General features: G+C 45.7%; 2 protein-coding genes across 7 annotated transcripts in view; one reads left to right on the top strand and one right to left on the bottom strand.

The window, feature by feature from the left end:
* Positions 1–18,485, top strand: part of LOC103821325 (serine/arginine-rich splicing factor 7) — a 1,055,603-nt gene that overhangs the window by 376,847 nt on the left and 660,271 nt on the right. The window lies entirely within an intron of this gene.
* The window catches only part of LCLAT1 (lysocardiolipin acyltransferase 1), a 112,045-nt gene continuing 101,555 nt past the window's right edge, over positions 7,996–18,485 (bottom strand). For all 5 annotated transcript variants that reach the window (XM_030236137.2, XM_018921031.3, XM_030236138.2 and 2 more), the window contains one exon: positions 7,996–12,117. In XM_030236137.2, the coding sequence (XP_030091997.1) occupies positions 11,609–12,117 (509 nt within the window). In that variant the 3' untranslated portion in view covers positions 7,996–11,608. The remainder of the gene's footprint in view (positions 12,118–18,485) is intronic.

Here is an 18,485-nt window from a genome sequence, read left to right as displayed (position 1 = left end):
GAGAACATCCTCCTGTGGCTTATGTTAAATGCACCAAAGTTTTACACTGAAGGAAGGACAGAGACTATGCACAATGCAGATGAATGCCTTACCTGTGCCCTGAGCCCACAGCACAGATGTGACCACTGGTGTTCACCTCCTGGTCCTTCTCCAGGGGCCTGTGCTTGCCATCAGGGCTGCCAGCATCTCCAGGTGTAGGGAACAGGATCCCAGCTTGTGCCTGACTGCAGAGCTGCACATGGAGCACTGACACAGTCTGCATTCCTCCATCCCCTGAGCTCTTCTCTCTGGCCCCTTCCTGTACTGCCCCCAAGACACTGTGGCTCCTCAGAGCTCAGCAGGATCCTCATCCTCCTCTCAAGGTTTGGATTATACCAGCTGGAGTTGGGAAGCTGCACTGCTCCTGAGAGCTGCACTCTCCACCCTGACTTCCATGGGGGAGAGCTCTTCTTCAGAATCACACAAAAATACCAACAAGAAAAGACTTTCTGACCAAGCTTTTCCAAACCACAACAAACCATGGAGGCTCCAGGCAGATCAGAGGGAGCCCCTGGGAGTGCAGCATTTGAATCAAGTACCATTGCTCTGCAAACCCCACCGAGAGGGACATCAGCCCTGGCTGCAATGGGTCACTGAGCAGCTTTGATAAATCAATCTAATGATATAAATTATATAGAGGGGTAAATCGACCCCTCTATAATTTTAGTGTCTGCCAAGTGGTAGGCAGGGCTCAGAGCTTGTCTGAATCATGTGAAGCCAAGGACCAAAACATTACTGGGGATGTGGCAGGAATGCACAGCCATTAGGGCCTGTCCAGTCTCAGGGGGAAGACAGTGTCCAGGCTCTACTCTCTGCACTGGGTAGGCAAGTCCACCCACCTGTCTACAAGAAGGCAGAATTTGGTCCAGGGCACAGCCTTCAGGATCTTATAAATGACAGTGTGACACTACACAAACACAGCATGGGGTAAAGGCCACTGTTTGCCTACGCCCTGAGTAAACCAGGGCACTGAGCTGAGCTCCCTGCCACCACAGGCAAACAAATTCACTTAAAATAGCAGAAACCAAAGAAAACAAAAAAAGGCTATCTGTTATTTCCTTCCACCCTCTCCAGTTCCCTAAAAATAGATCTCACTAACATCTCCATCCATGCAAAGCAGCAGGAACACCCCTCCAGCTGCTGGCTCACCTCAGTGTCTCCACTCTGACACTCATTCCAGGGTGACAGTGGGCCACTGCTGATGTGCTGCAGCTTCCCCACTGTGATGACATCTGGGAGACTGTGGGGTGGCCCAGCTGCTCCTGAAGGCTGGGCACTGAGCATGATGAAGAAGAACCTGTCCCAAGTGTCCCCAGCGCTGAGGAGCTGGCACAAAGCTCATGCCTGACCAGCCCCCATAGCGGGGCTCAGCACAGGGAGAACAAACCAGCCTCCATGGCTGGGACCAGCCAAGGGCTACCCTGACCCTGAAAGAAACCAACCATTTATACTAGTTCTATGCCCTAAAAAGGAGGATAGATCCCACAAGTGTTGGCGTTTCAGGCTCAGAGGGAAAATGATGCAAAAAGGAGGCTGACTTTACAATACAGGGGTTATGGCATGGATTGAGGGGAGGTCTCCCTTCTCCTCTAGGCACAGCTCAACATCCAACACAACAGCCAAAGTTTGAAAGGAGTTTAGCACAAGTGGATTTTGCCTTTTCTGAGGCAATGACCATCTGAGCACAGCATCACCACTCCAGCCAGAGCTGGAAAGGCACATGGGGGCCTCCTGACCTTGGCTCCCCCAGCCACCCAATGATGTCCTTCTGCAGCCCAGTCATATTTTTAGGTCCTTTTCCCTGCTGATTCATTAGGGGAGCTAATGTTCTCCAAACTGCTGGGCTTTCTGACCCTCGAGATGTGTACGCCATGCTCTCCTGATAAATATAGACCACTTCAATTACATAACCTGTCTAATAAGCAGCACCCATCCTCCCTGCGGGCAGGCTGGGAACAGAAATGCCTCTGCCAAGGGTGTGAATGGATGTCTCACTCTTCATTTTATTTCCATTGTCTTCTGTTTTCAATGACTTCCTGCTGCATCCTCTTAATGACCGACTCAGTGAGGGCTGATGGCTCTGGAAGCAGTCCAGGTTCAGGGCAACCTCACTGCTCTGCCCATCACTGCTGGTGTGGGGGCAAGGCCCCCCCTTTCTAATTCTCCCCTCTGCTCAGGGAGACATGATAAAGTGGGAGGATTAGGATTTGGAGACACTGAGCTAAAAGTTGGCTTTGTCTCCTAACTGGATGTGTCAGAGCATTTGGCAGACCAGAGGGGTAACCAGAGGACTTTATACCGAGGGGGTGCCATGGTCTGTCACTGGAAAAGGCACCTGGCTTAGTTAACAGAGCAGCAAAAGCACCTACCTGTGTGCTTGGCAATAAAGATGCCTTGGTATCACAGAGTGAGTTATCAGGGGAGTCAGGCTGTGATTTTACAAGATGAATGTCTGATAATTTTAGGACTTAGATGTGACTGCAATGGCTGAGTGGCAAGATGCAGAGTAATCATTAAAGAGAGCATTCAAAGTACAGCGTGAAGCACGTTATTAATAGACTTGACAAATGCATGCACAAGTGGGATGATTTCTTTTTGTGCTATGGTTTTCAAATCCTGGCCTCTGGTTCCGTGTGGCACTTGCAGCAAGATCCCTGTGGAAAGGACCCAGGGAAAGCAGGTCTGCCCCACAGCAGGAGGTTTCTTTTCCTTGAGGATTCAAGCTTTCTATCATTTAGAGAGAGAAGGAGCTGTTCCCATCAGCTGCAGCCCTGGTTTGGCATCGCTCAGCCGAGCTGGCTGCGAGCAGCGACAGGATGGCAGAGGGCTGTCAAGACAGCCTGAGTGATATTTATGACAAGGACCACTCTACTTGTATTTGTTGTCCTGCTGTGCCAGCATCCAGCATGTCCTGTAATAACTTTAATAGCTTTTATGCAGTGGCTAGGAATGATAAAGCTAATTCAAAATCAGGTGTTTAACCTCCCCCGTTTTATTCCTGTCTTCATCTGATCTCTTCCAGCTTCCCTCACTGTTGGATTCAGGCTGAAGCAGGGCAGAAGGCTCATCCCAAAGTGGTGGGATCTGCTCTGACCTTCACACAAGCAAATAGCTCTGTTTTGCACCCGGACTGTGCCTCTCCTGACATGCTGTGGCTGCCACTGGGCACCAGCTGAGGAGATGTCTCCAGTCCTGCTGACCCAGCTGGGATGCAGGAGGTGTGTGACATGTGCCACTGTGCAGTGGCAGAGCCAACAGCAGAGCCAGGGTCTTTGCCCCAAGGTCCACAGTCCCCACATGGGGCCACAGATCTAGGGCCTGTCCCAGCCTGCAGCAGAGGACACCAAGCCCCAGCACTCCTTGCCTGCAGTGCCCTCCTCTACCTCCTGTCCTTAAATGATGCAGAAAGTCTGCTAAGGACTTTCCTGATGGAAGGACTCAGCAGGAAGCATCTAATGCAACCTCTCTTGTTCATCCACGGGACTGATGTCCAACGGGTAATAAAACCACAGGCTCATTTCTCATTAATCCCTAATTATGCTCTCTCTCTCACAAAGCACTTTCTGTCATTAGCAGTGGAAAGCTGAGAGCCTGCCTTTAACCTTCACATGTTGTGAGGAGGCAGACCTGAACACCTTGCTGTGATCTTGCATAAAACATCTCCTTGTGCTGCCTCTCAGGGGCTCCTGGAAAAGAATCTTCCTTTCCCCAGTGCAGGCAGGAAGCAAAACTTCTAGAGGAGCACAGCATCTGTAGAGAGAGGCTGGGGATGTCCACTAGATGTGACACTTGGCCACAGAGTGACCACAGGATCAGGCTTGCCCTTGCCCTGCTCCAAGAGCCCTGTGATGAACCAGAGAGGCCTGAGCCAGCTGCCCTGCCCCTGTCACTCATCCCAGTGCAGGAGTAGAGAAGGAGACCAGACTATTCAGAGAGCTTCAACACCTTCATTTAAAGCCAGGCTGGGCATGGAGGCTGAGGCACCCCACGTTCTGAGACCACACAACATCCCCTGCACGGTGCAGGAGCAGGAACTGTGAGAGAGCAGAGATCACAGCTGGACATCAGCTGAGTCAGACAAAACCCCACCAAATCAGTAGGATGAACTCCTGGGGGGTGGGTGCACTGAGCACATGGCAGGGACAGGCCAGCCAGGCCCCTGGGTTGCTGTAGCTGGAATACCTGTGCCAGCCCTCACTGCTGCTGGCAGTGTGGCATTTGCTGCCGTTATCCTGCTACATCCTGCACTGTCCTGCCCTTGTCCCAGCCAAGGCCTCGGAGGCCAGGAATAATACTTGTCCCAGATGGACATTCAGCATCAAACCCACAGGTGAGTGTTAGAGTGTTGGGGACTGGTTACATGACAAAGGTCACGTAGACATGTTCTGGATAGCTGAGAATTGGAAAAGTACCAGACCCAGCTGATCTGAGGCCCCGCACCTGTGAAGACGCTGTGGCCTTGAGTATAGCTGTATTATGATAACAAAGATGCTGTAGCCGAGAGCAGAGCATGAGAAAAGAGAGATGTAAGTTGTAAAGAATGAAGAAGTAAGAATAACCAAGAGATTGCTTAGCTTACAAAGTATGCATGAGCTTATTATGTGTGGTGCTTAAATGTCTGATGCTCTAATCAATAAACAAAGCTTGCTGATTCTCATATTGAGCAGTCACCGAGCCTCCCTCACTGCAACATTAGAGCCTGATGCCAGACACAGCCCTGGCTTGCAGTAAGGGTGCCTGTGCTCAGTCCCTACCCTTGGCACACAGCACTCACAGCATCTCTGACAAGAGCACCAAGGCCACCTGAGGGCTGTTGGTCAGCAGATTCTTTCCCAGGTGCTCCTCTCTGGCTTCCCAGCTGCTGGCTGAAGCTCTGGGATCCTGTGGGATGATGTTTCATGTCCTTTGTCCTTGTGTTGGCCATAAGGATCTCACATTCTTCATGCAGAAGAATGAGCTGGCAGGTGCCCACACCAAAGCCCAGTGAGGAACTGGGCCCATTCTCTTTTTCCTTGTGTGGCTCTCCAGGGACAGACAAGTGCAAGGAGCCTGCAGTGTCAAGCAGTCCTCAAGTCCTGCTTTGTGAACTTGGCCAGCACAGCCTGATCCCTGTAGCACAGTGGCTCCAGGATAATTTTTCTCCTGCTTCAAGCAACAGAGGGTGTCCCAAAACCTTCTCGTCTCTCACTCCTGGGAGGGAGAGAGGAGAAGGAAGGCATAGAGCAAGAAAGGAATCACAAAAGTTTTGTTTGCTGCCAAGACAGGTTTAGAGCATTTCCTTTAAATGCTGGTTTTGCTCCTGCAGGGATTGGTGTTAAGGTGTGTGAGAAGCAGCACAATTTCAGTTCCTGACCTGCCCATGTCCAGGACTGTGCATGTTTGTCTGATCCTCAAGTGCCAGAAGGTTTCCCTGCCATGACCTTGAGACCAGCCCACTGACTGATCATTTGCGCCCATCAGAAATCACCAAGAAAAGCCCTGGGAAAGTGGGGACCTTTGCTTAGGTAGTTATAAAAAGGGCACTTGAATGAAGTGAGTTCAGTGCTGAGTTTCAGAGAGCTCTCTGAGCAGCACTGGCAGGGGGTGCAAAGCTGTAGGAAGCAAACCTCAGGACCTACCAGCAGGCACAACTCCACTTGAATAATTTCAGTGGGTAATCGGGAATGGAAACTAACTGTGCCAGTGGGGAGGGGAATGATGAAGCAGGTCCTTGCCAGGAAGGTGAGGAAGCACCTGGCTACCAGGGAAAACATGGATTGCATAAGGCAGCACTGTTACAAGTGATTTTGCAAGCTTCCCTGGAAAGGTGGATAGCTTCCCAGCCTGCCAGTGGGAATCTTCCTGACAGTGAGTGATTATTCTATCCTTAAAGAACTCAGGGTCTTGCACAAGTGCCAGGAAAAGAAGCAGAAGGAGCCATTTGCATATCTTTAAACACAGGACATCAAGTAATTAGTGTGAGCACAGAGAGGAGACAGCACCCTGTGGCTACAGGGGCACACAGGCAATGCCAGCATTGGTGGGCAGCCTGTCAGGGAAGAACAGAGAGACTCCTGGGGCAGTCCAGTGGTCCTGCTGGGAACCACCCTATGGTGGATGTTCTTTCTCTTCTCACTTTCTCAAATGACATCTACCTAAAGAAGTATTTTAACACAGACCTTTCCTTTCAGGCTGTAAAACAGGATGACATGCTCCCAACAACTGCACCCAGCACTAGCAGGAGGCAACACCTTCCCTAGCACCTCTATCCTGTTATCCCTAATATTTCCCTCCTCTTTGGGTTCAGTGTTAATCTACATCCCTTTCCCCTGGATGACTGGACACACAGCTGTTCAAAGAGCAGAGCAAGCCATGAAGAAAGGGGAAGAAATAGAGCAGGGGAGCAGAGGGCAAGACCCAGCAGTGATGGGAGTGCCAGGTTATGGCTCTGCAGGAAGCCATGCCTCCTGCTCCTCCCACACCATGCAGCAGCTCATCCTTCTCTGGGGATGCAGAAGCAATGCTGAGGCCTGAGCCCCTTTAGCTCTTCTCTCTGATGAAGCTGAAGGTGCTCTCTGCTCCCTGAAGCTGCGGGCATAGAACCCTGAGGCTGTGGGTGAAAGGGGCCTCACCTCCTCCCTCAGACAAGCAAGATGGAGAGAGAAATGCAGGGAAGAGGCTGCTGACCACCAAAACCACTACACTTACCTGCACCTGCACGTCTGCCTCTCTCATGCATGAAGCATCTCAGATGCAGCACTCTGCCATCTTCTACTGAGAGCAGCAATGCCCACCTGAGAAACAGTCCTCCTAGACAAAGACCTGCAGAAAAGGGGATGACAAACCACCTGGAGGCCCTACTGTAACAGAACAAAGACATCTACTTGAGAACTAGGGGCCTGATTGCAGCTCCTGGTAAAACTGCTTGCCCAGCAAGGAGAGAGGCAAACTCTCTCTCCCTCACACGCCTCAGCCCAAACCCTCCAGGGTGACAGTAACCCAGCCATGTTATAAGCACAGCCCATGCTCCCTGCTCCCAGGAGCATTGTCTGGTTGAGATTGCTTGCAGTGTGATTCAAAGTTCTTATGTCCTCAGGAAATCAGACCATTTCCCCCCTGAAAAGAAGGGGTTTGGGGCAGCTGGAGGGTGAAATAATCTTTGGCCTCCCTTACTAATGTTTTTTGTAAGGCCAAGTAAGACAGAGAAATACATTTTTTCATTACATATTTGTGAGGAAACCAAGAGGAAGAGACAACCACCTTTCCAGAGTGACAAGCCACTCATTTTGACTTTGGGGAAAGGCTTTGAATGCTCTGAGCATATACAGACATGGCCAATTATCATTTCCAGCTGCAGAAACTGCTACCAGGGTCTCTGTTTCTTCTTTCTGCCACAAGATACCTGCTGGAGATGTGGGTATTTCCCTAGAGCCAGCACAGCCAGGCTATTCTCACTGGGTAATGAGGAGCTGAGAAACACAGCCCTTGTGCCTCCACATCAGATTAGCACTCAAGCAATGGAGAGAGAAATCACGGGGCCTGTGACCTGAAGCTACATTAAAGAACGGCCGTCTAAGAATGTGAACCTTGCCATAGATGGTTTCTTGTGTCAGTATTACATGGGAGGTAACAGAACACAGCTAAAATGGAGCACTTACCCACCTATCACTACCAGGTTATTCTTCAGCAATCCTGGTTAAGCAGCACAGCAAGGCTAAAGCTGAGCTGTAGTTCTTGTACACTCAAAGGTTTCTGTGCCTTAACATGAAGAAGCTGGAAGGGAGGGTAGAGCCAGACACCCCTTTCCAGCATCCCATGGAGAGATGGGGGGGCTCTCCTCCCCCAACAGCCACAATCCATGAGTCAAGCATGGAAACAGACACCAGTGTGCCCAAACCAGCCAGCCACATCGTAATTCAAGACAAGGTTTGTTCCTTCCAGGTGCAGTAAAAAGAAAACAGCAAAATTAAACACATGCAATGCTTCAGGTCTTTATTGTTGCTGTAGAGTAACTGGTACATGGTTAAAACATTCTAATAATATCATCAGTGAAATCTGAAAACTAAGGCTTTCTGTAGGTTTGTAGTGTCCTGGTGTTTCCTTTCATACAGTGCACATATAAAATCAAGTTATCAAAACACAGATCTTTTTTAAACAACACCGATTGATGCAACGCACAAAACTAGGAACTACATTTCCTATGATCAAGACAACACCTCACAGACCAGCTTTGGGCCTTGCAGCTTTGAAATCAAGAGAAAAATGTCTTGGTCTGACATCCTGCTACCCAGATGAGCCTGATGACACACAGAGATGGCAGGATTTCAACCTTCTGTTCTGAGCAGAGAGAAAGAAACCCCCTGATGCTGATGAGGGAACATTTGATTGAGAAAAGGGGAGCAACATCCTTAAAGCACAGCATTGATCCCAAACAATGTATGCAAGACCCAGCAAGACCTGCAGGCCCTGCAGACAGCTCAGAGAGGCAGCTACTGGGACTACAAGAGAAGGTGAACTGGGACAAACCTGCTACTGAGATGAGATCCAGCACCAATCCATGCCCCATGGAAGAGGGCTGTAGGATTCCTGGAGTACTAGCACCTTTATCTCAACAGCATTGAAAAAATGTCCAAGTAATTCACCCAGCACAGGATCACAGAATGATTTAGGTGAGGAAAGATCACTGAGTCTAACTGGAAACCCAACACTGCCAAGTCCACCATTGAACCACATCCTTAAATGCCAACTTTGTGATATTTGAAATGGGAGACAGGGTAGGAACGAAGTAGTCCCCAAGAAATCTGTATATCAGAACCTTTTGATTAAAAAGCTACATTTTCACCAGAGGGAAAAAAAGCATTCACAGAAAAATCTTCCCCCAGTTCCTTAATCACTTTTTAAACAAAGAAGCTTTTCCACCCAGAAAATTTTTAGTTTTTATTCAACATTTTTCCCATCTTGCATTTCTAATTGACCTGAAAAATGATGCACATAATCTAAACATCTACATCAAACACATGGAGGAGGATTCTTCACTTTCCACTCACCCTGAACCATGGAGCTGGGCACTGCAAACGTGACATTACCAACTGAAAAGCAAATTATTCTTTCTCTCTGATCCAAACACATGAGGGAGAAAGATGAATTACAGATTTTGCAGGATGTTTATACCACATTACAGTAGGTTACATGCTTGGCTCCAGCTGGGAGGAAATCCCTTGTAAGGGTCAACGATGAATTGCATTGACTTCATTTTCAGAGCCCAACTTAAATTACACAGAGACATAAATCCTGAACCATGCCGTGACCAAGACTCACACTGGTGCTCCTGGTACATCTGATGACACCACAAAGTTCTCTGAACGACCGAGAAAAGTGTAGCTGGTATTTTATGTCACCAACACATGGAACCTGTCCTCTGAAGTCATTCCTGAAGATGATGTTAAGGCTATTGGAGTAGGCTGGCTATGGGTACTCCTGGTATGAAAGCACAGCCGTGGCTCAGGACAGACTGGAAGAAGCATTTTAGGTCTCCTCTGCATTAACCACAAACGAGGTTTTTAGGTTTTCCCTTGCAGTGGGTTACCTGAATGTGCAGGGTATTGGCTGAAGAGAAGACAGGCTATGGAAGTTTAAGCTGAAACCACGCCTGTGGTATCACAGAACTGCTTTAAAAAAACACCTCCTTCCACTCATGACAATGCAACACCAGTTGTCAGGTACACAAATACAAACATGAAAAAATCATTAAGCAATATAACCCTAAATATAAACCTACTTTTATTTATTTTTAAAAAAAAAGGGATTAAAAAATTTGGAGTAAACCAGATGGCTTCAAGTACTTTCCGCATAATAACAATTAGTTATTAGCACAGATTAAAAAAGACTTGTCACCTTGCAAGGGACAGTTGAATAGAGGCTGGTGATTCGTCCAAAAATGGTCTTTAAAACAAACACATTAGACAACATGCTTAGTGTTGTAATTTAGAAGCAAGCAGGTGTGCCCACCATGCTGCCCAACACTTGAGATATGCAGCACAGTACGAGGTACGGTTTGCACTCTGGACTTTCACATTTCACGGCAACGCCACTCAACAAACGGAGCCAGGCCATCTGGGTCCAGCTCAAACAAGCCCCCATGCAACAAAAAACAAATATTTAGTAAGTCAGGAAGGTTTTGCAGCAATACAATTGTTCAAGTTGTCTAAAATTTTGGAGGTTGCAAAACAATTTAACCTGAAGACCTGAAGTATCTCCGAAGTGCTGGCAACATTTCTGTCTTTTTCTATGTGAGCATGAACATTATTTTTATTATATATGACAAGGGATGCACTTCAAAGTGCCTTGTCTGAGTTTAAGCCTTCAGGTTTTATGAATGTCATGAAAATAAGGGAAAGTACCAAAAGTTGTGAAGGAGGTTGAAAAAGTAATGATGCCATCAGGAAACAAAGCCAGTATGCAAAGGGAAGATGCGGCTCTTCCCTGTGCTAAGTCTAAAACTCAGACCCATCTCTTGTACCACCAAGGAGAGAACTGTTGCATTTCAACAGGTCTCTCTGACATGCAAGGAACAAGCAGTCTTCCTGCTTATGTACATGGACACGTGAAATGCCAAAGGAAGCAATGTGAAAACCAAAAGTAATACTACAAAAAATTTAAAAAAAGAAAAAAAGGTATCTTGCCTACTCTGAAAACTAAATAAAATGTTTCCAACCAAAGAATGTCTACAAGGATACAAGGAAGCCTTTTTTAAAAACATTTTCCAGTTACTCAGAGACAAACAGCTATTTTTGCCTCTGTGAGGAAAAAAATACCAATAAACCAATAAAAAACCAGCTCCCCTATCCTGCAGCTCTGCATACTACAGTAGGAACAAGTCTCCCACAGCTAACAGAGAGCCTAGAACAGTATGAAACAGTGAGAGATAAAAACTTAGCTGCAGAGGTCTATTAAATAATCAGCAAACACTTAAATGGAGGCAGAGTGAGCACTGTACTGCTTTCGGTAGTATGACACAAGACTGCAAGGCTTGAAAATCCTCCTGAGTGACCAAGCCAGAATAGGTGAATAGTTCAGTAGTGTTTGGAAAAGCTTATGCAAAAATGTTACTACAAAATAAGTTTGAGTATTTGAAATAGAAAAAAGAAACAGAACAACTTCTCCTTCAACTTTCATCTACCATCAAAATTTACCAGTTTTCCAAATTCGGTGCTTACTTCACACCAAGGTGACTCTAAAGAAATCATACATCTGCCTCTCTTTGCTGAACTGTTTGGGTTTCTACATGAAACTTCAGTGCACATCACATTTATTAATGTCCTTATGATTGTTCAGTAATCCAGCAGTTTGTTTCTCAATGACAGCAGAATGCAGCTGCTAGCTGCTTGTGAGAGCAATGTCGAAATTACATTCAGAGATTAAAAACTACCATTTTCATGTGTAGCAACAACTAACATTTTTCTTTCTCTTCACAGAATCATGTGCAATTGTCTAACAATGGCGATAGTAAAAGACACTTCTCATGCAAAAATTGTTCCCTGTGCATAAAATTTGCAGGGCATCTCAAAACCACCCTTCCTCTACCCTGTAACTAATTGATTTTTACTTTTGTGTTGTGAAATTTCTGTTGCTTTTTAAAGTACTGATGGCAAGCGAGTTCAATGAGTTCCAGCCCACCAAATATCTTCTGCTGCACAACAAAAAAGATGATCATGGCCACAAAGTACCACTGTGCAAAGCTGTACAGGTAGAGCAGCGCCAGCATTCCCAGCGGGAACACCGTCCAGTAGAGGAGCGAGGCGCACTTCACGGCCAGGACCCTGAGCTCGGATTTGCAGGGCGGGACAATGCTTTTCCCAGCTGCACTGAAGCATCTTCCACCCTCGTAGAAGCGTCGCAGTCTCTCCTCCTTCTCTTCCCAGCGCTGCCGGCACCAACGCTGCAGCTCCTCCTTGGAAGTGGGCACTCTCTCTATGGGGTATCTCCGGACGTGGAAGTGAATCTCCTTTGGGAAGTTTCCTTTCAAAAGGTGTTTCTCTGTCTGAGGAATGTTTTGGGGGTACGCCACAGTTATGTCATGGATGGCATCAAGGTTGTTACCTAGAAGAAAGGTTTGGGGGAAAAAGATCAATATGGATCATGCAACAGTCAGAATACTAATTTGCTTCAAGACATGATTGAAAACTGTCAAAATTATGGCGGAAATCCCAGAAATATCAGAGATACATTAACTATGCAGACTGTGTTTCATCTGCTAGAATATCTACAGGCTGAAAGGTCAAACTTTTCCCAATCATTGCCTGTTCTGAATCTGAACAAAAAGCTTTGGGAACAAGATTACACACAGTACAAACTAAAGCAAAATTACAATAGTAAGAGAATTAAGTCAAATGTAAAGGAGAGAAGAGGCACATCTGGTCTTGGATAACGAGCACGGTATGTGAGTCTGATGTTCAGCTGTTTGGGTAAAGGGAGCACAGCTAACCATTCAAACAGCAATTGCACATTAGAAATTCAAGGGCCTATTGATGAAAAATATCCCCTAGTCTTCATTAGAATGCCTGATTGAGCCAACATTTTTGAAAGGATATCAGTATTGCCAAAGCAGGGCTTGCTAGAGCATCCTTGTACTAAGTGTTTTTACATTTTGCACTTTCTAAATACCATCTTTATCCCCCAGCCTCTGAACAGACATTCTTTTTAGATTTCATAAAGTAAATTCTGCTAGTGTAAAACTGATCTAAAAATAGGCATGTGGTGCACTGGACGTTGCATAACTGCTAAGTTCTGCCAGCAGTGATTTATGTTGCTGTTTTTATTTGGCTGGTTGGCTCAGGGCAAAATAGAATTGGAGACTAGAAGCTGTCTCCAGTTGCAGCAATTGAAGACTTTTGTTCTCACAGATGATGCCACTTCTTGCAAAGATGATCAAAACCTACTCTTTAGCCCCACTCTTTATTTTCATTTCCTCTCCTTCCCTGGCATTTTGGTTTTCCTTTACAGCCCTAAAAATGACAGGGCCAGAATAGAAAGTTACTTTAAAAGGCCATGTTCAAAATGATGTATCTAAAGTTCAACGCCAAATATCACAAGAAGGGGAAAAACCCTATTCAGCCCTTCAGAGTATTTTATAATTGTGCTGTCTTGAAGCAATCTCTCTCGGACAGTTTTGTGGTAGGTTACTTGGGGTTTTAAAGAGATTTATGTCTCCTTGGACGTCTATCAGAGCAAAACTCAATATTCCATCTTTTGTCTAGCTGTGGGATCACCTCTGAACTGAGCAAATAATCCCTGTGTTCGGCACAGGTAAAACCTATCATATCTCTTTCCAAGAGATACCAACATTGATCATGTCTTTTAGAAAGCCAGCCCTCACAAAGGGAAATAACTGCCAGCCTGTTGCACCTAGGCACAAAACATTTCAGTTTTGGGAACAGCTTGCATTTTAACTCCCCTATTCCAAAGATTTCTACCATCAGATTTACAGTCATCCTTCAGCACAGACATCCGTTCCTTACTTCCTGACCCAAGCAGGGGAAGGGCTGCTACACAAACCTCCAAGAGAATTCCATCTCTCACAATCTTCTTCCTCCTGATCCTCCATAGCTCCCCAGGTCTAGTGGAACATAAAACCTACACACCTTACCCCAAAAGTGAGGCTAGAAAAGTCCAGCCTTTCTGATATCCTTGCATCAAAAAAGACTTTTATGAAATGAGTTTTTGGCCAGATGAGTTTCTTACGCATCTTGCAGTCATTCATGTCTGGGCAGCTAAACTATCAGTCTGCCAACAACATGAACTACTTGAAAAATCAAGGCTTTACACTTAAGGGCCACTGGCATACAGACCACAGGTAATAAATCATCAGATCTGCTTAAGACACATATTTTCTGACTCTGTGCAAGCTAGACTGGAAGGACTCCCTGCACTCACACAGCTGGTCTGATGTCTTTAGCACACAGGTATATTTCTCCCCGTGAATTCCTGATCAGAAACAGGAAAGACTCTACTCTTTGCCTATGGATCCATAGCCTCCCCAGACAAGACACCTTCCAGCAGAGCTTCCCACCAGACTGCAGAAGGTCTAGACTACATTATGGCTCCTTAGTTAGCCACCCAGAAGAAAGCTCCAAGAGCTGCACAGAGGAGGAAGAATGTTACTGTTTCAACATTACACATGGGGAATTTGAGGCAAACAACAATTACATGGCCTGCTCTGTGTGTCCAGCTGGAACCAGTATCTCCTAATTCCAGGCTGCAAGGTTCACCTATGAAAGTCTATTTTACACAAGAAGGAAAGAAACTTCAAAGGTATATTTAGCATATCTGAAAGAACAGAAAAATCAGAAAGAGAGAAGACCAGAATACCAGGTTTCATATGCAAGAGGCCCCTTGCTTGGGTCATCCATATTTAATAGCTCCACACAAATGGCAGCCTGAAGCTTTTAATTCCCTGGCAAGACAAGCTACAAGACAATCTGCTAAAAGGAAGAAAAGTCACCACAGCAGACAAAGGTAGACCATTCATGAGAAAGGGAATTCCCTTAGGCTAGGTTTAATCAGGCAGCTCTGAACCTGCATCCTTTGAGCATCTTTACTGTCTCTTTCCCTATGAAGTTAGGCTGCTGTCTCTGCAGTCGGGAGATATCTATCAACATGTGTTTCAGATCCATAGCAAAGTGCCAGTCAACCAGAAAAATCAAGTGATCAGAAGTGAAGACACGGGGCAGTCACTGACTTAGGGATGTTTTTTTCCACCTGAATTTAAAGACTTGCTTCAACAACCTGTTTCTGCTTGTTTTGACAAAAAAATTTCCCATGGGAAACCACATCATTCTATGTGTCTGGTGGGTCAAAGAAGAAGTAAGCAAACATATTTGTTCACAGCTCAGAGAAGCTGAGGAGGACAAAACACTTCTTGCTATGTTTTCAATGACATCCGAGGGATCATCTTTATCCTGTGAGTATCCATGACCCCTTGAGGAAGAAATGAAGGACAAAGGAAATCAAATAATGTTCAGAGATCTGCATCTGAAATCTAATTAAGCTAAGAAACTGCTATTTAGGGTAAAACGTCAGGCAGGTAGCCCAGCTCCTCAGGACAAATAGAAACACCAATTTCAGTAGCTTTACAGTTCCATGACTTTCTTCCTGCACTAGTAGAACTGTGTCTCCTTCATACCCAAGAATAATATTTTGTCCTATGCTTTATAAGAACACCTCAGAAATGGGAAGTGCTCAGGAGTGAATATAAAGTTTACTTCTAACTATTGTTAAGTGGCTGGAAACTACACAACATGCAGACGATGATTAATCCATGTGGCAGTCTCCATTTTGGGATGACAAAATGCCTCAAAAGCACTGTTCTTTAACTTACTGAACTTTCTGTGCCCAATCAAAGTTATTTATAGTTCAGCTCTGCTGATACACGACATTACTTCAGGCAATTACAATGCACAGCTGGTTGCTTTGGGCACTGGACTCAGAGGTGGCACGGGGAGAACTTGACCAGGCTCAGGACCAAAACACCAGCATCAGAGAAAGACATGTTTTTTAAAAAAACACTTCCAAGGAAAAATAAGGACGTTTTCTTTCACTACACCAGTTGTTCAATCAGAACTTTTATCCTGCAGCATCTGGTAGCCCCATACAACTCAGTTTCTGCAACCCCCTGCCCCAGCAAAGCTGAGCACACATTCCCAATATGCTCACACACAATACAGGTGCATCTACACTGGCACAGCCACCCAGCATCTTTTATCTCATCACTTATCATAAAACTTTACAACCAAGAGCCTCTTACTAGGTTCAAAATAAAGATGTTACAGGTAAACTGAAAATTACTTTTAATTCTGTGTTCAATAATACCATGCCAGCACAGTATTTTAATTCCAGGGGGAAAAACCCAGCCTGAATGTAAAAGGCAGGATTAAATGATATGCAGTTTCCTTCAAACACATTCACAAAGAGAATATTGCAGTGCAGCTGCAATTGGAGGCAACTATCAGAGGTGAAGCTCAGCCCTACAGCACAATCCCAAGTAAGTGGGATGGACCCAGTCCCTGGTCCTGGATGGATGGATGGATGGATGGATGGATGGATGGATGGATGGATGGATGGATGGATGGATGGATGGATGGACCCATTCCCTGTGCTAAAGCTTTGCTTGGGAGCTCAAGCACAGTTTGTTCCTCAGTTCTGACTCACACCAAGCACAAGGACACTTGCTTGCTCCTACCCAGCGATGCTGAGCAAGCTCACTGTGAGACAAAGGGATCTGTACAAACCAGGGCCAAAATAATGACTCAGAACAGGAGCTCTGAAAGCCAGAATGACTGCCAGTGAGCTAAAAAAGAGGATGGCCTCAAGCAAATCCATGCAATTAACTGCTCAGACTCCCAGCAGCCTCAAAGGTGAATTCAAGTCTCCTTGGCATTTACAGGGTGGCTATTACCCTGTATTTCCATCCCTACCAAGGATCTCAGCAGCCCTAATTTGTCCCACTTTGGTTATCATTGACATTCCTTTGCACCTCACAAGGATTATACTGGCTCTTTCCCTGCTCTGATCCAGCAGAGAAGATGCTATTCTTAACCAGGGTACATCACAGAACAGCAGCTGATGAGCTGCTGAGCCACCATGGGGAGAGGCACACGGAGATGCTCTCACAACAGAATCCATTCTTAATTTAAGCTGCTCTGTTGAAAGTGGGACCTACATGTGAGGCCCTTGTCCATCCTACCTCCCAGCTCAACATAACTGCTTTCTGCTGCAAAGTGACATACCTGTCCCTTCATTGCACAGCTCCAGATATTTCAGACATTTCCAGGTTTCCATGAAACACTGGCTGTTGCTCACCCACCCATGCCTTAATATCCTCCACCCTATTCACATTTCCTTAGGAAACCCGACAGAAGGAGGCTTGGCACTTCTGTAAACAAACTGATCAGCAAGATAATGAAAGAAAAGATGGAAAAAAGTAGAAGAAAACTTGTCAGGTTATACAATACCTGAGTATTTTATGTTAGCTTTAAACACAGGTACACTTTTGGACATTAAAACAAAAGCCATCTAAAACTGCTTACTGGGAAATATTACTGTCTTGGCTCACGAGATCTGAGTGATTTTTCCTTGAGAACACAGTATCAGGAGGGAGCAGCTTCAAGGATTTACAGCTCCTCCTGGGAAGTATCATGCTTGTGAGGATTTAAAACTTCAGGCAGCCCTCTTTAAAGCAATGGTGTCAGCTGGGGTTAATCTAAATCACTTTCAACTCAGTAGTTATTGGAAATCTTTTTTAGGTAAGTGTAGCAATCAAATAAGCAAACAAAAAAAAGACAGAATGATAATGCTGCTTTGATTAACAGAGAAGAGTGATCCTGCATACCAATTCTTTCTACACCTATCTGATTTTCCACTGGCATTGTGATACAAGGAGAGAGGGAGTCCTTCCACCTGCTGACACTAAGGAGTTAAGGACACTGCACCTCTGGTCCCTGAGGGTGGGAGCAGCTCTGTCTGCTTTCTGCTGCCCAGCAGGAAGGAGATGTGCTCAGGGTGCTGCATACAGGAGTAGAGGACTTCTGGGATTCCATACCAGTACCTCCACCCCAGATCCCATATCTGCTACCTCCAGCCCAGATAGTACAAAGATCAAGACAGGTAAGGACATTCTCACAGCTATCAGCAACCATTACATGTGCTTAATTCTGTTCCTAAATACATTTAAATCACATAGTTTTGCAGCCTGATCTCATTAATATGTAAACAATACCACTAACTGAAGCTGCTGAGAGGGTGGTGGTGGGGAAGGAGATCTGATTTGACTTTGAAATCTCTGTAAATACCTCATTTAATTATTCTAAGACCAGACTGGAATGTTATCATCATCTAATCTGATCTCCTGAATGACACAGGAGCTTATGCAGAATGCTTTGGTTCTGCCACGGGATGTGGTGAGACAGACAGCCTGCACTGCCCTAAAGCTTCCACCACAAGACAAACTGCTCCCCTAAGTAATCAGGTGGGTGTGCATGTGTCTGTGTGCATTATTTTTGTACTTCTACTTCCTGACCATGTAACTTGGCTAAATTAGAAACCTGTGTGCTCACAGAAGTAAGTGGTGGTATGATCTGTCAACCTTGGAAGTTGCTCCTGAACAAGTTAACCTACTTAATTGCTGGGATCTCAATATGAAACATGGCTTTTAAAGCTCAAACCCCTTTAGTAGCTCTCTGAATATTTTCTAATATTTCAATATACTTTTCAAAGTATGGGCGCTGGAGCCAGTAGAATTTTCCAAACTGGCCTCATAAAGTCCATACACAGGCATCTAGTACTAACATTCCTACTTGCTTCTTGTTTTTCCACTCCTACCTGTGACAGAGCCTGAGATTCTCACACCCCAGGCTGGCGTCTGCTAACTGGCTCCACCAGCTGCATCCTGGGCTGCATCCCAAGCAGTGTGG

This window comes from Serinus canaria, chromosome 3 (genome assembly GCF_022539315.1).
Source record: "Serinus canaria isolate serCan28SL12 chromosome 3, serCan2020, whole genome shotgun sequence".
NCBI classification, from domain to species: Eukaryota; Metazoa; Chordata; class Aves; order Passeriformes; family Fringillidae; genus Serinus; species Serinus canaria.
Note: the sequence above shows the minus strand (reverse complement) of the source record. Positions and strands in the feature narration are given on the sequence as shown.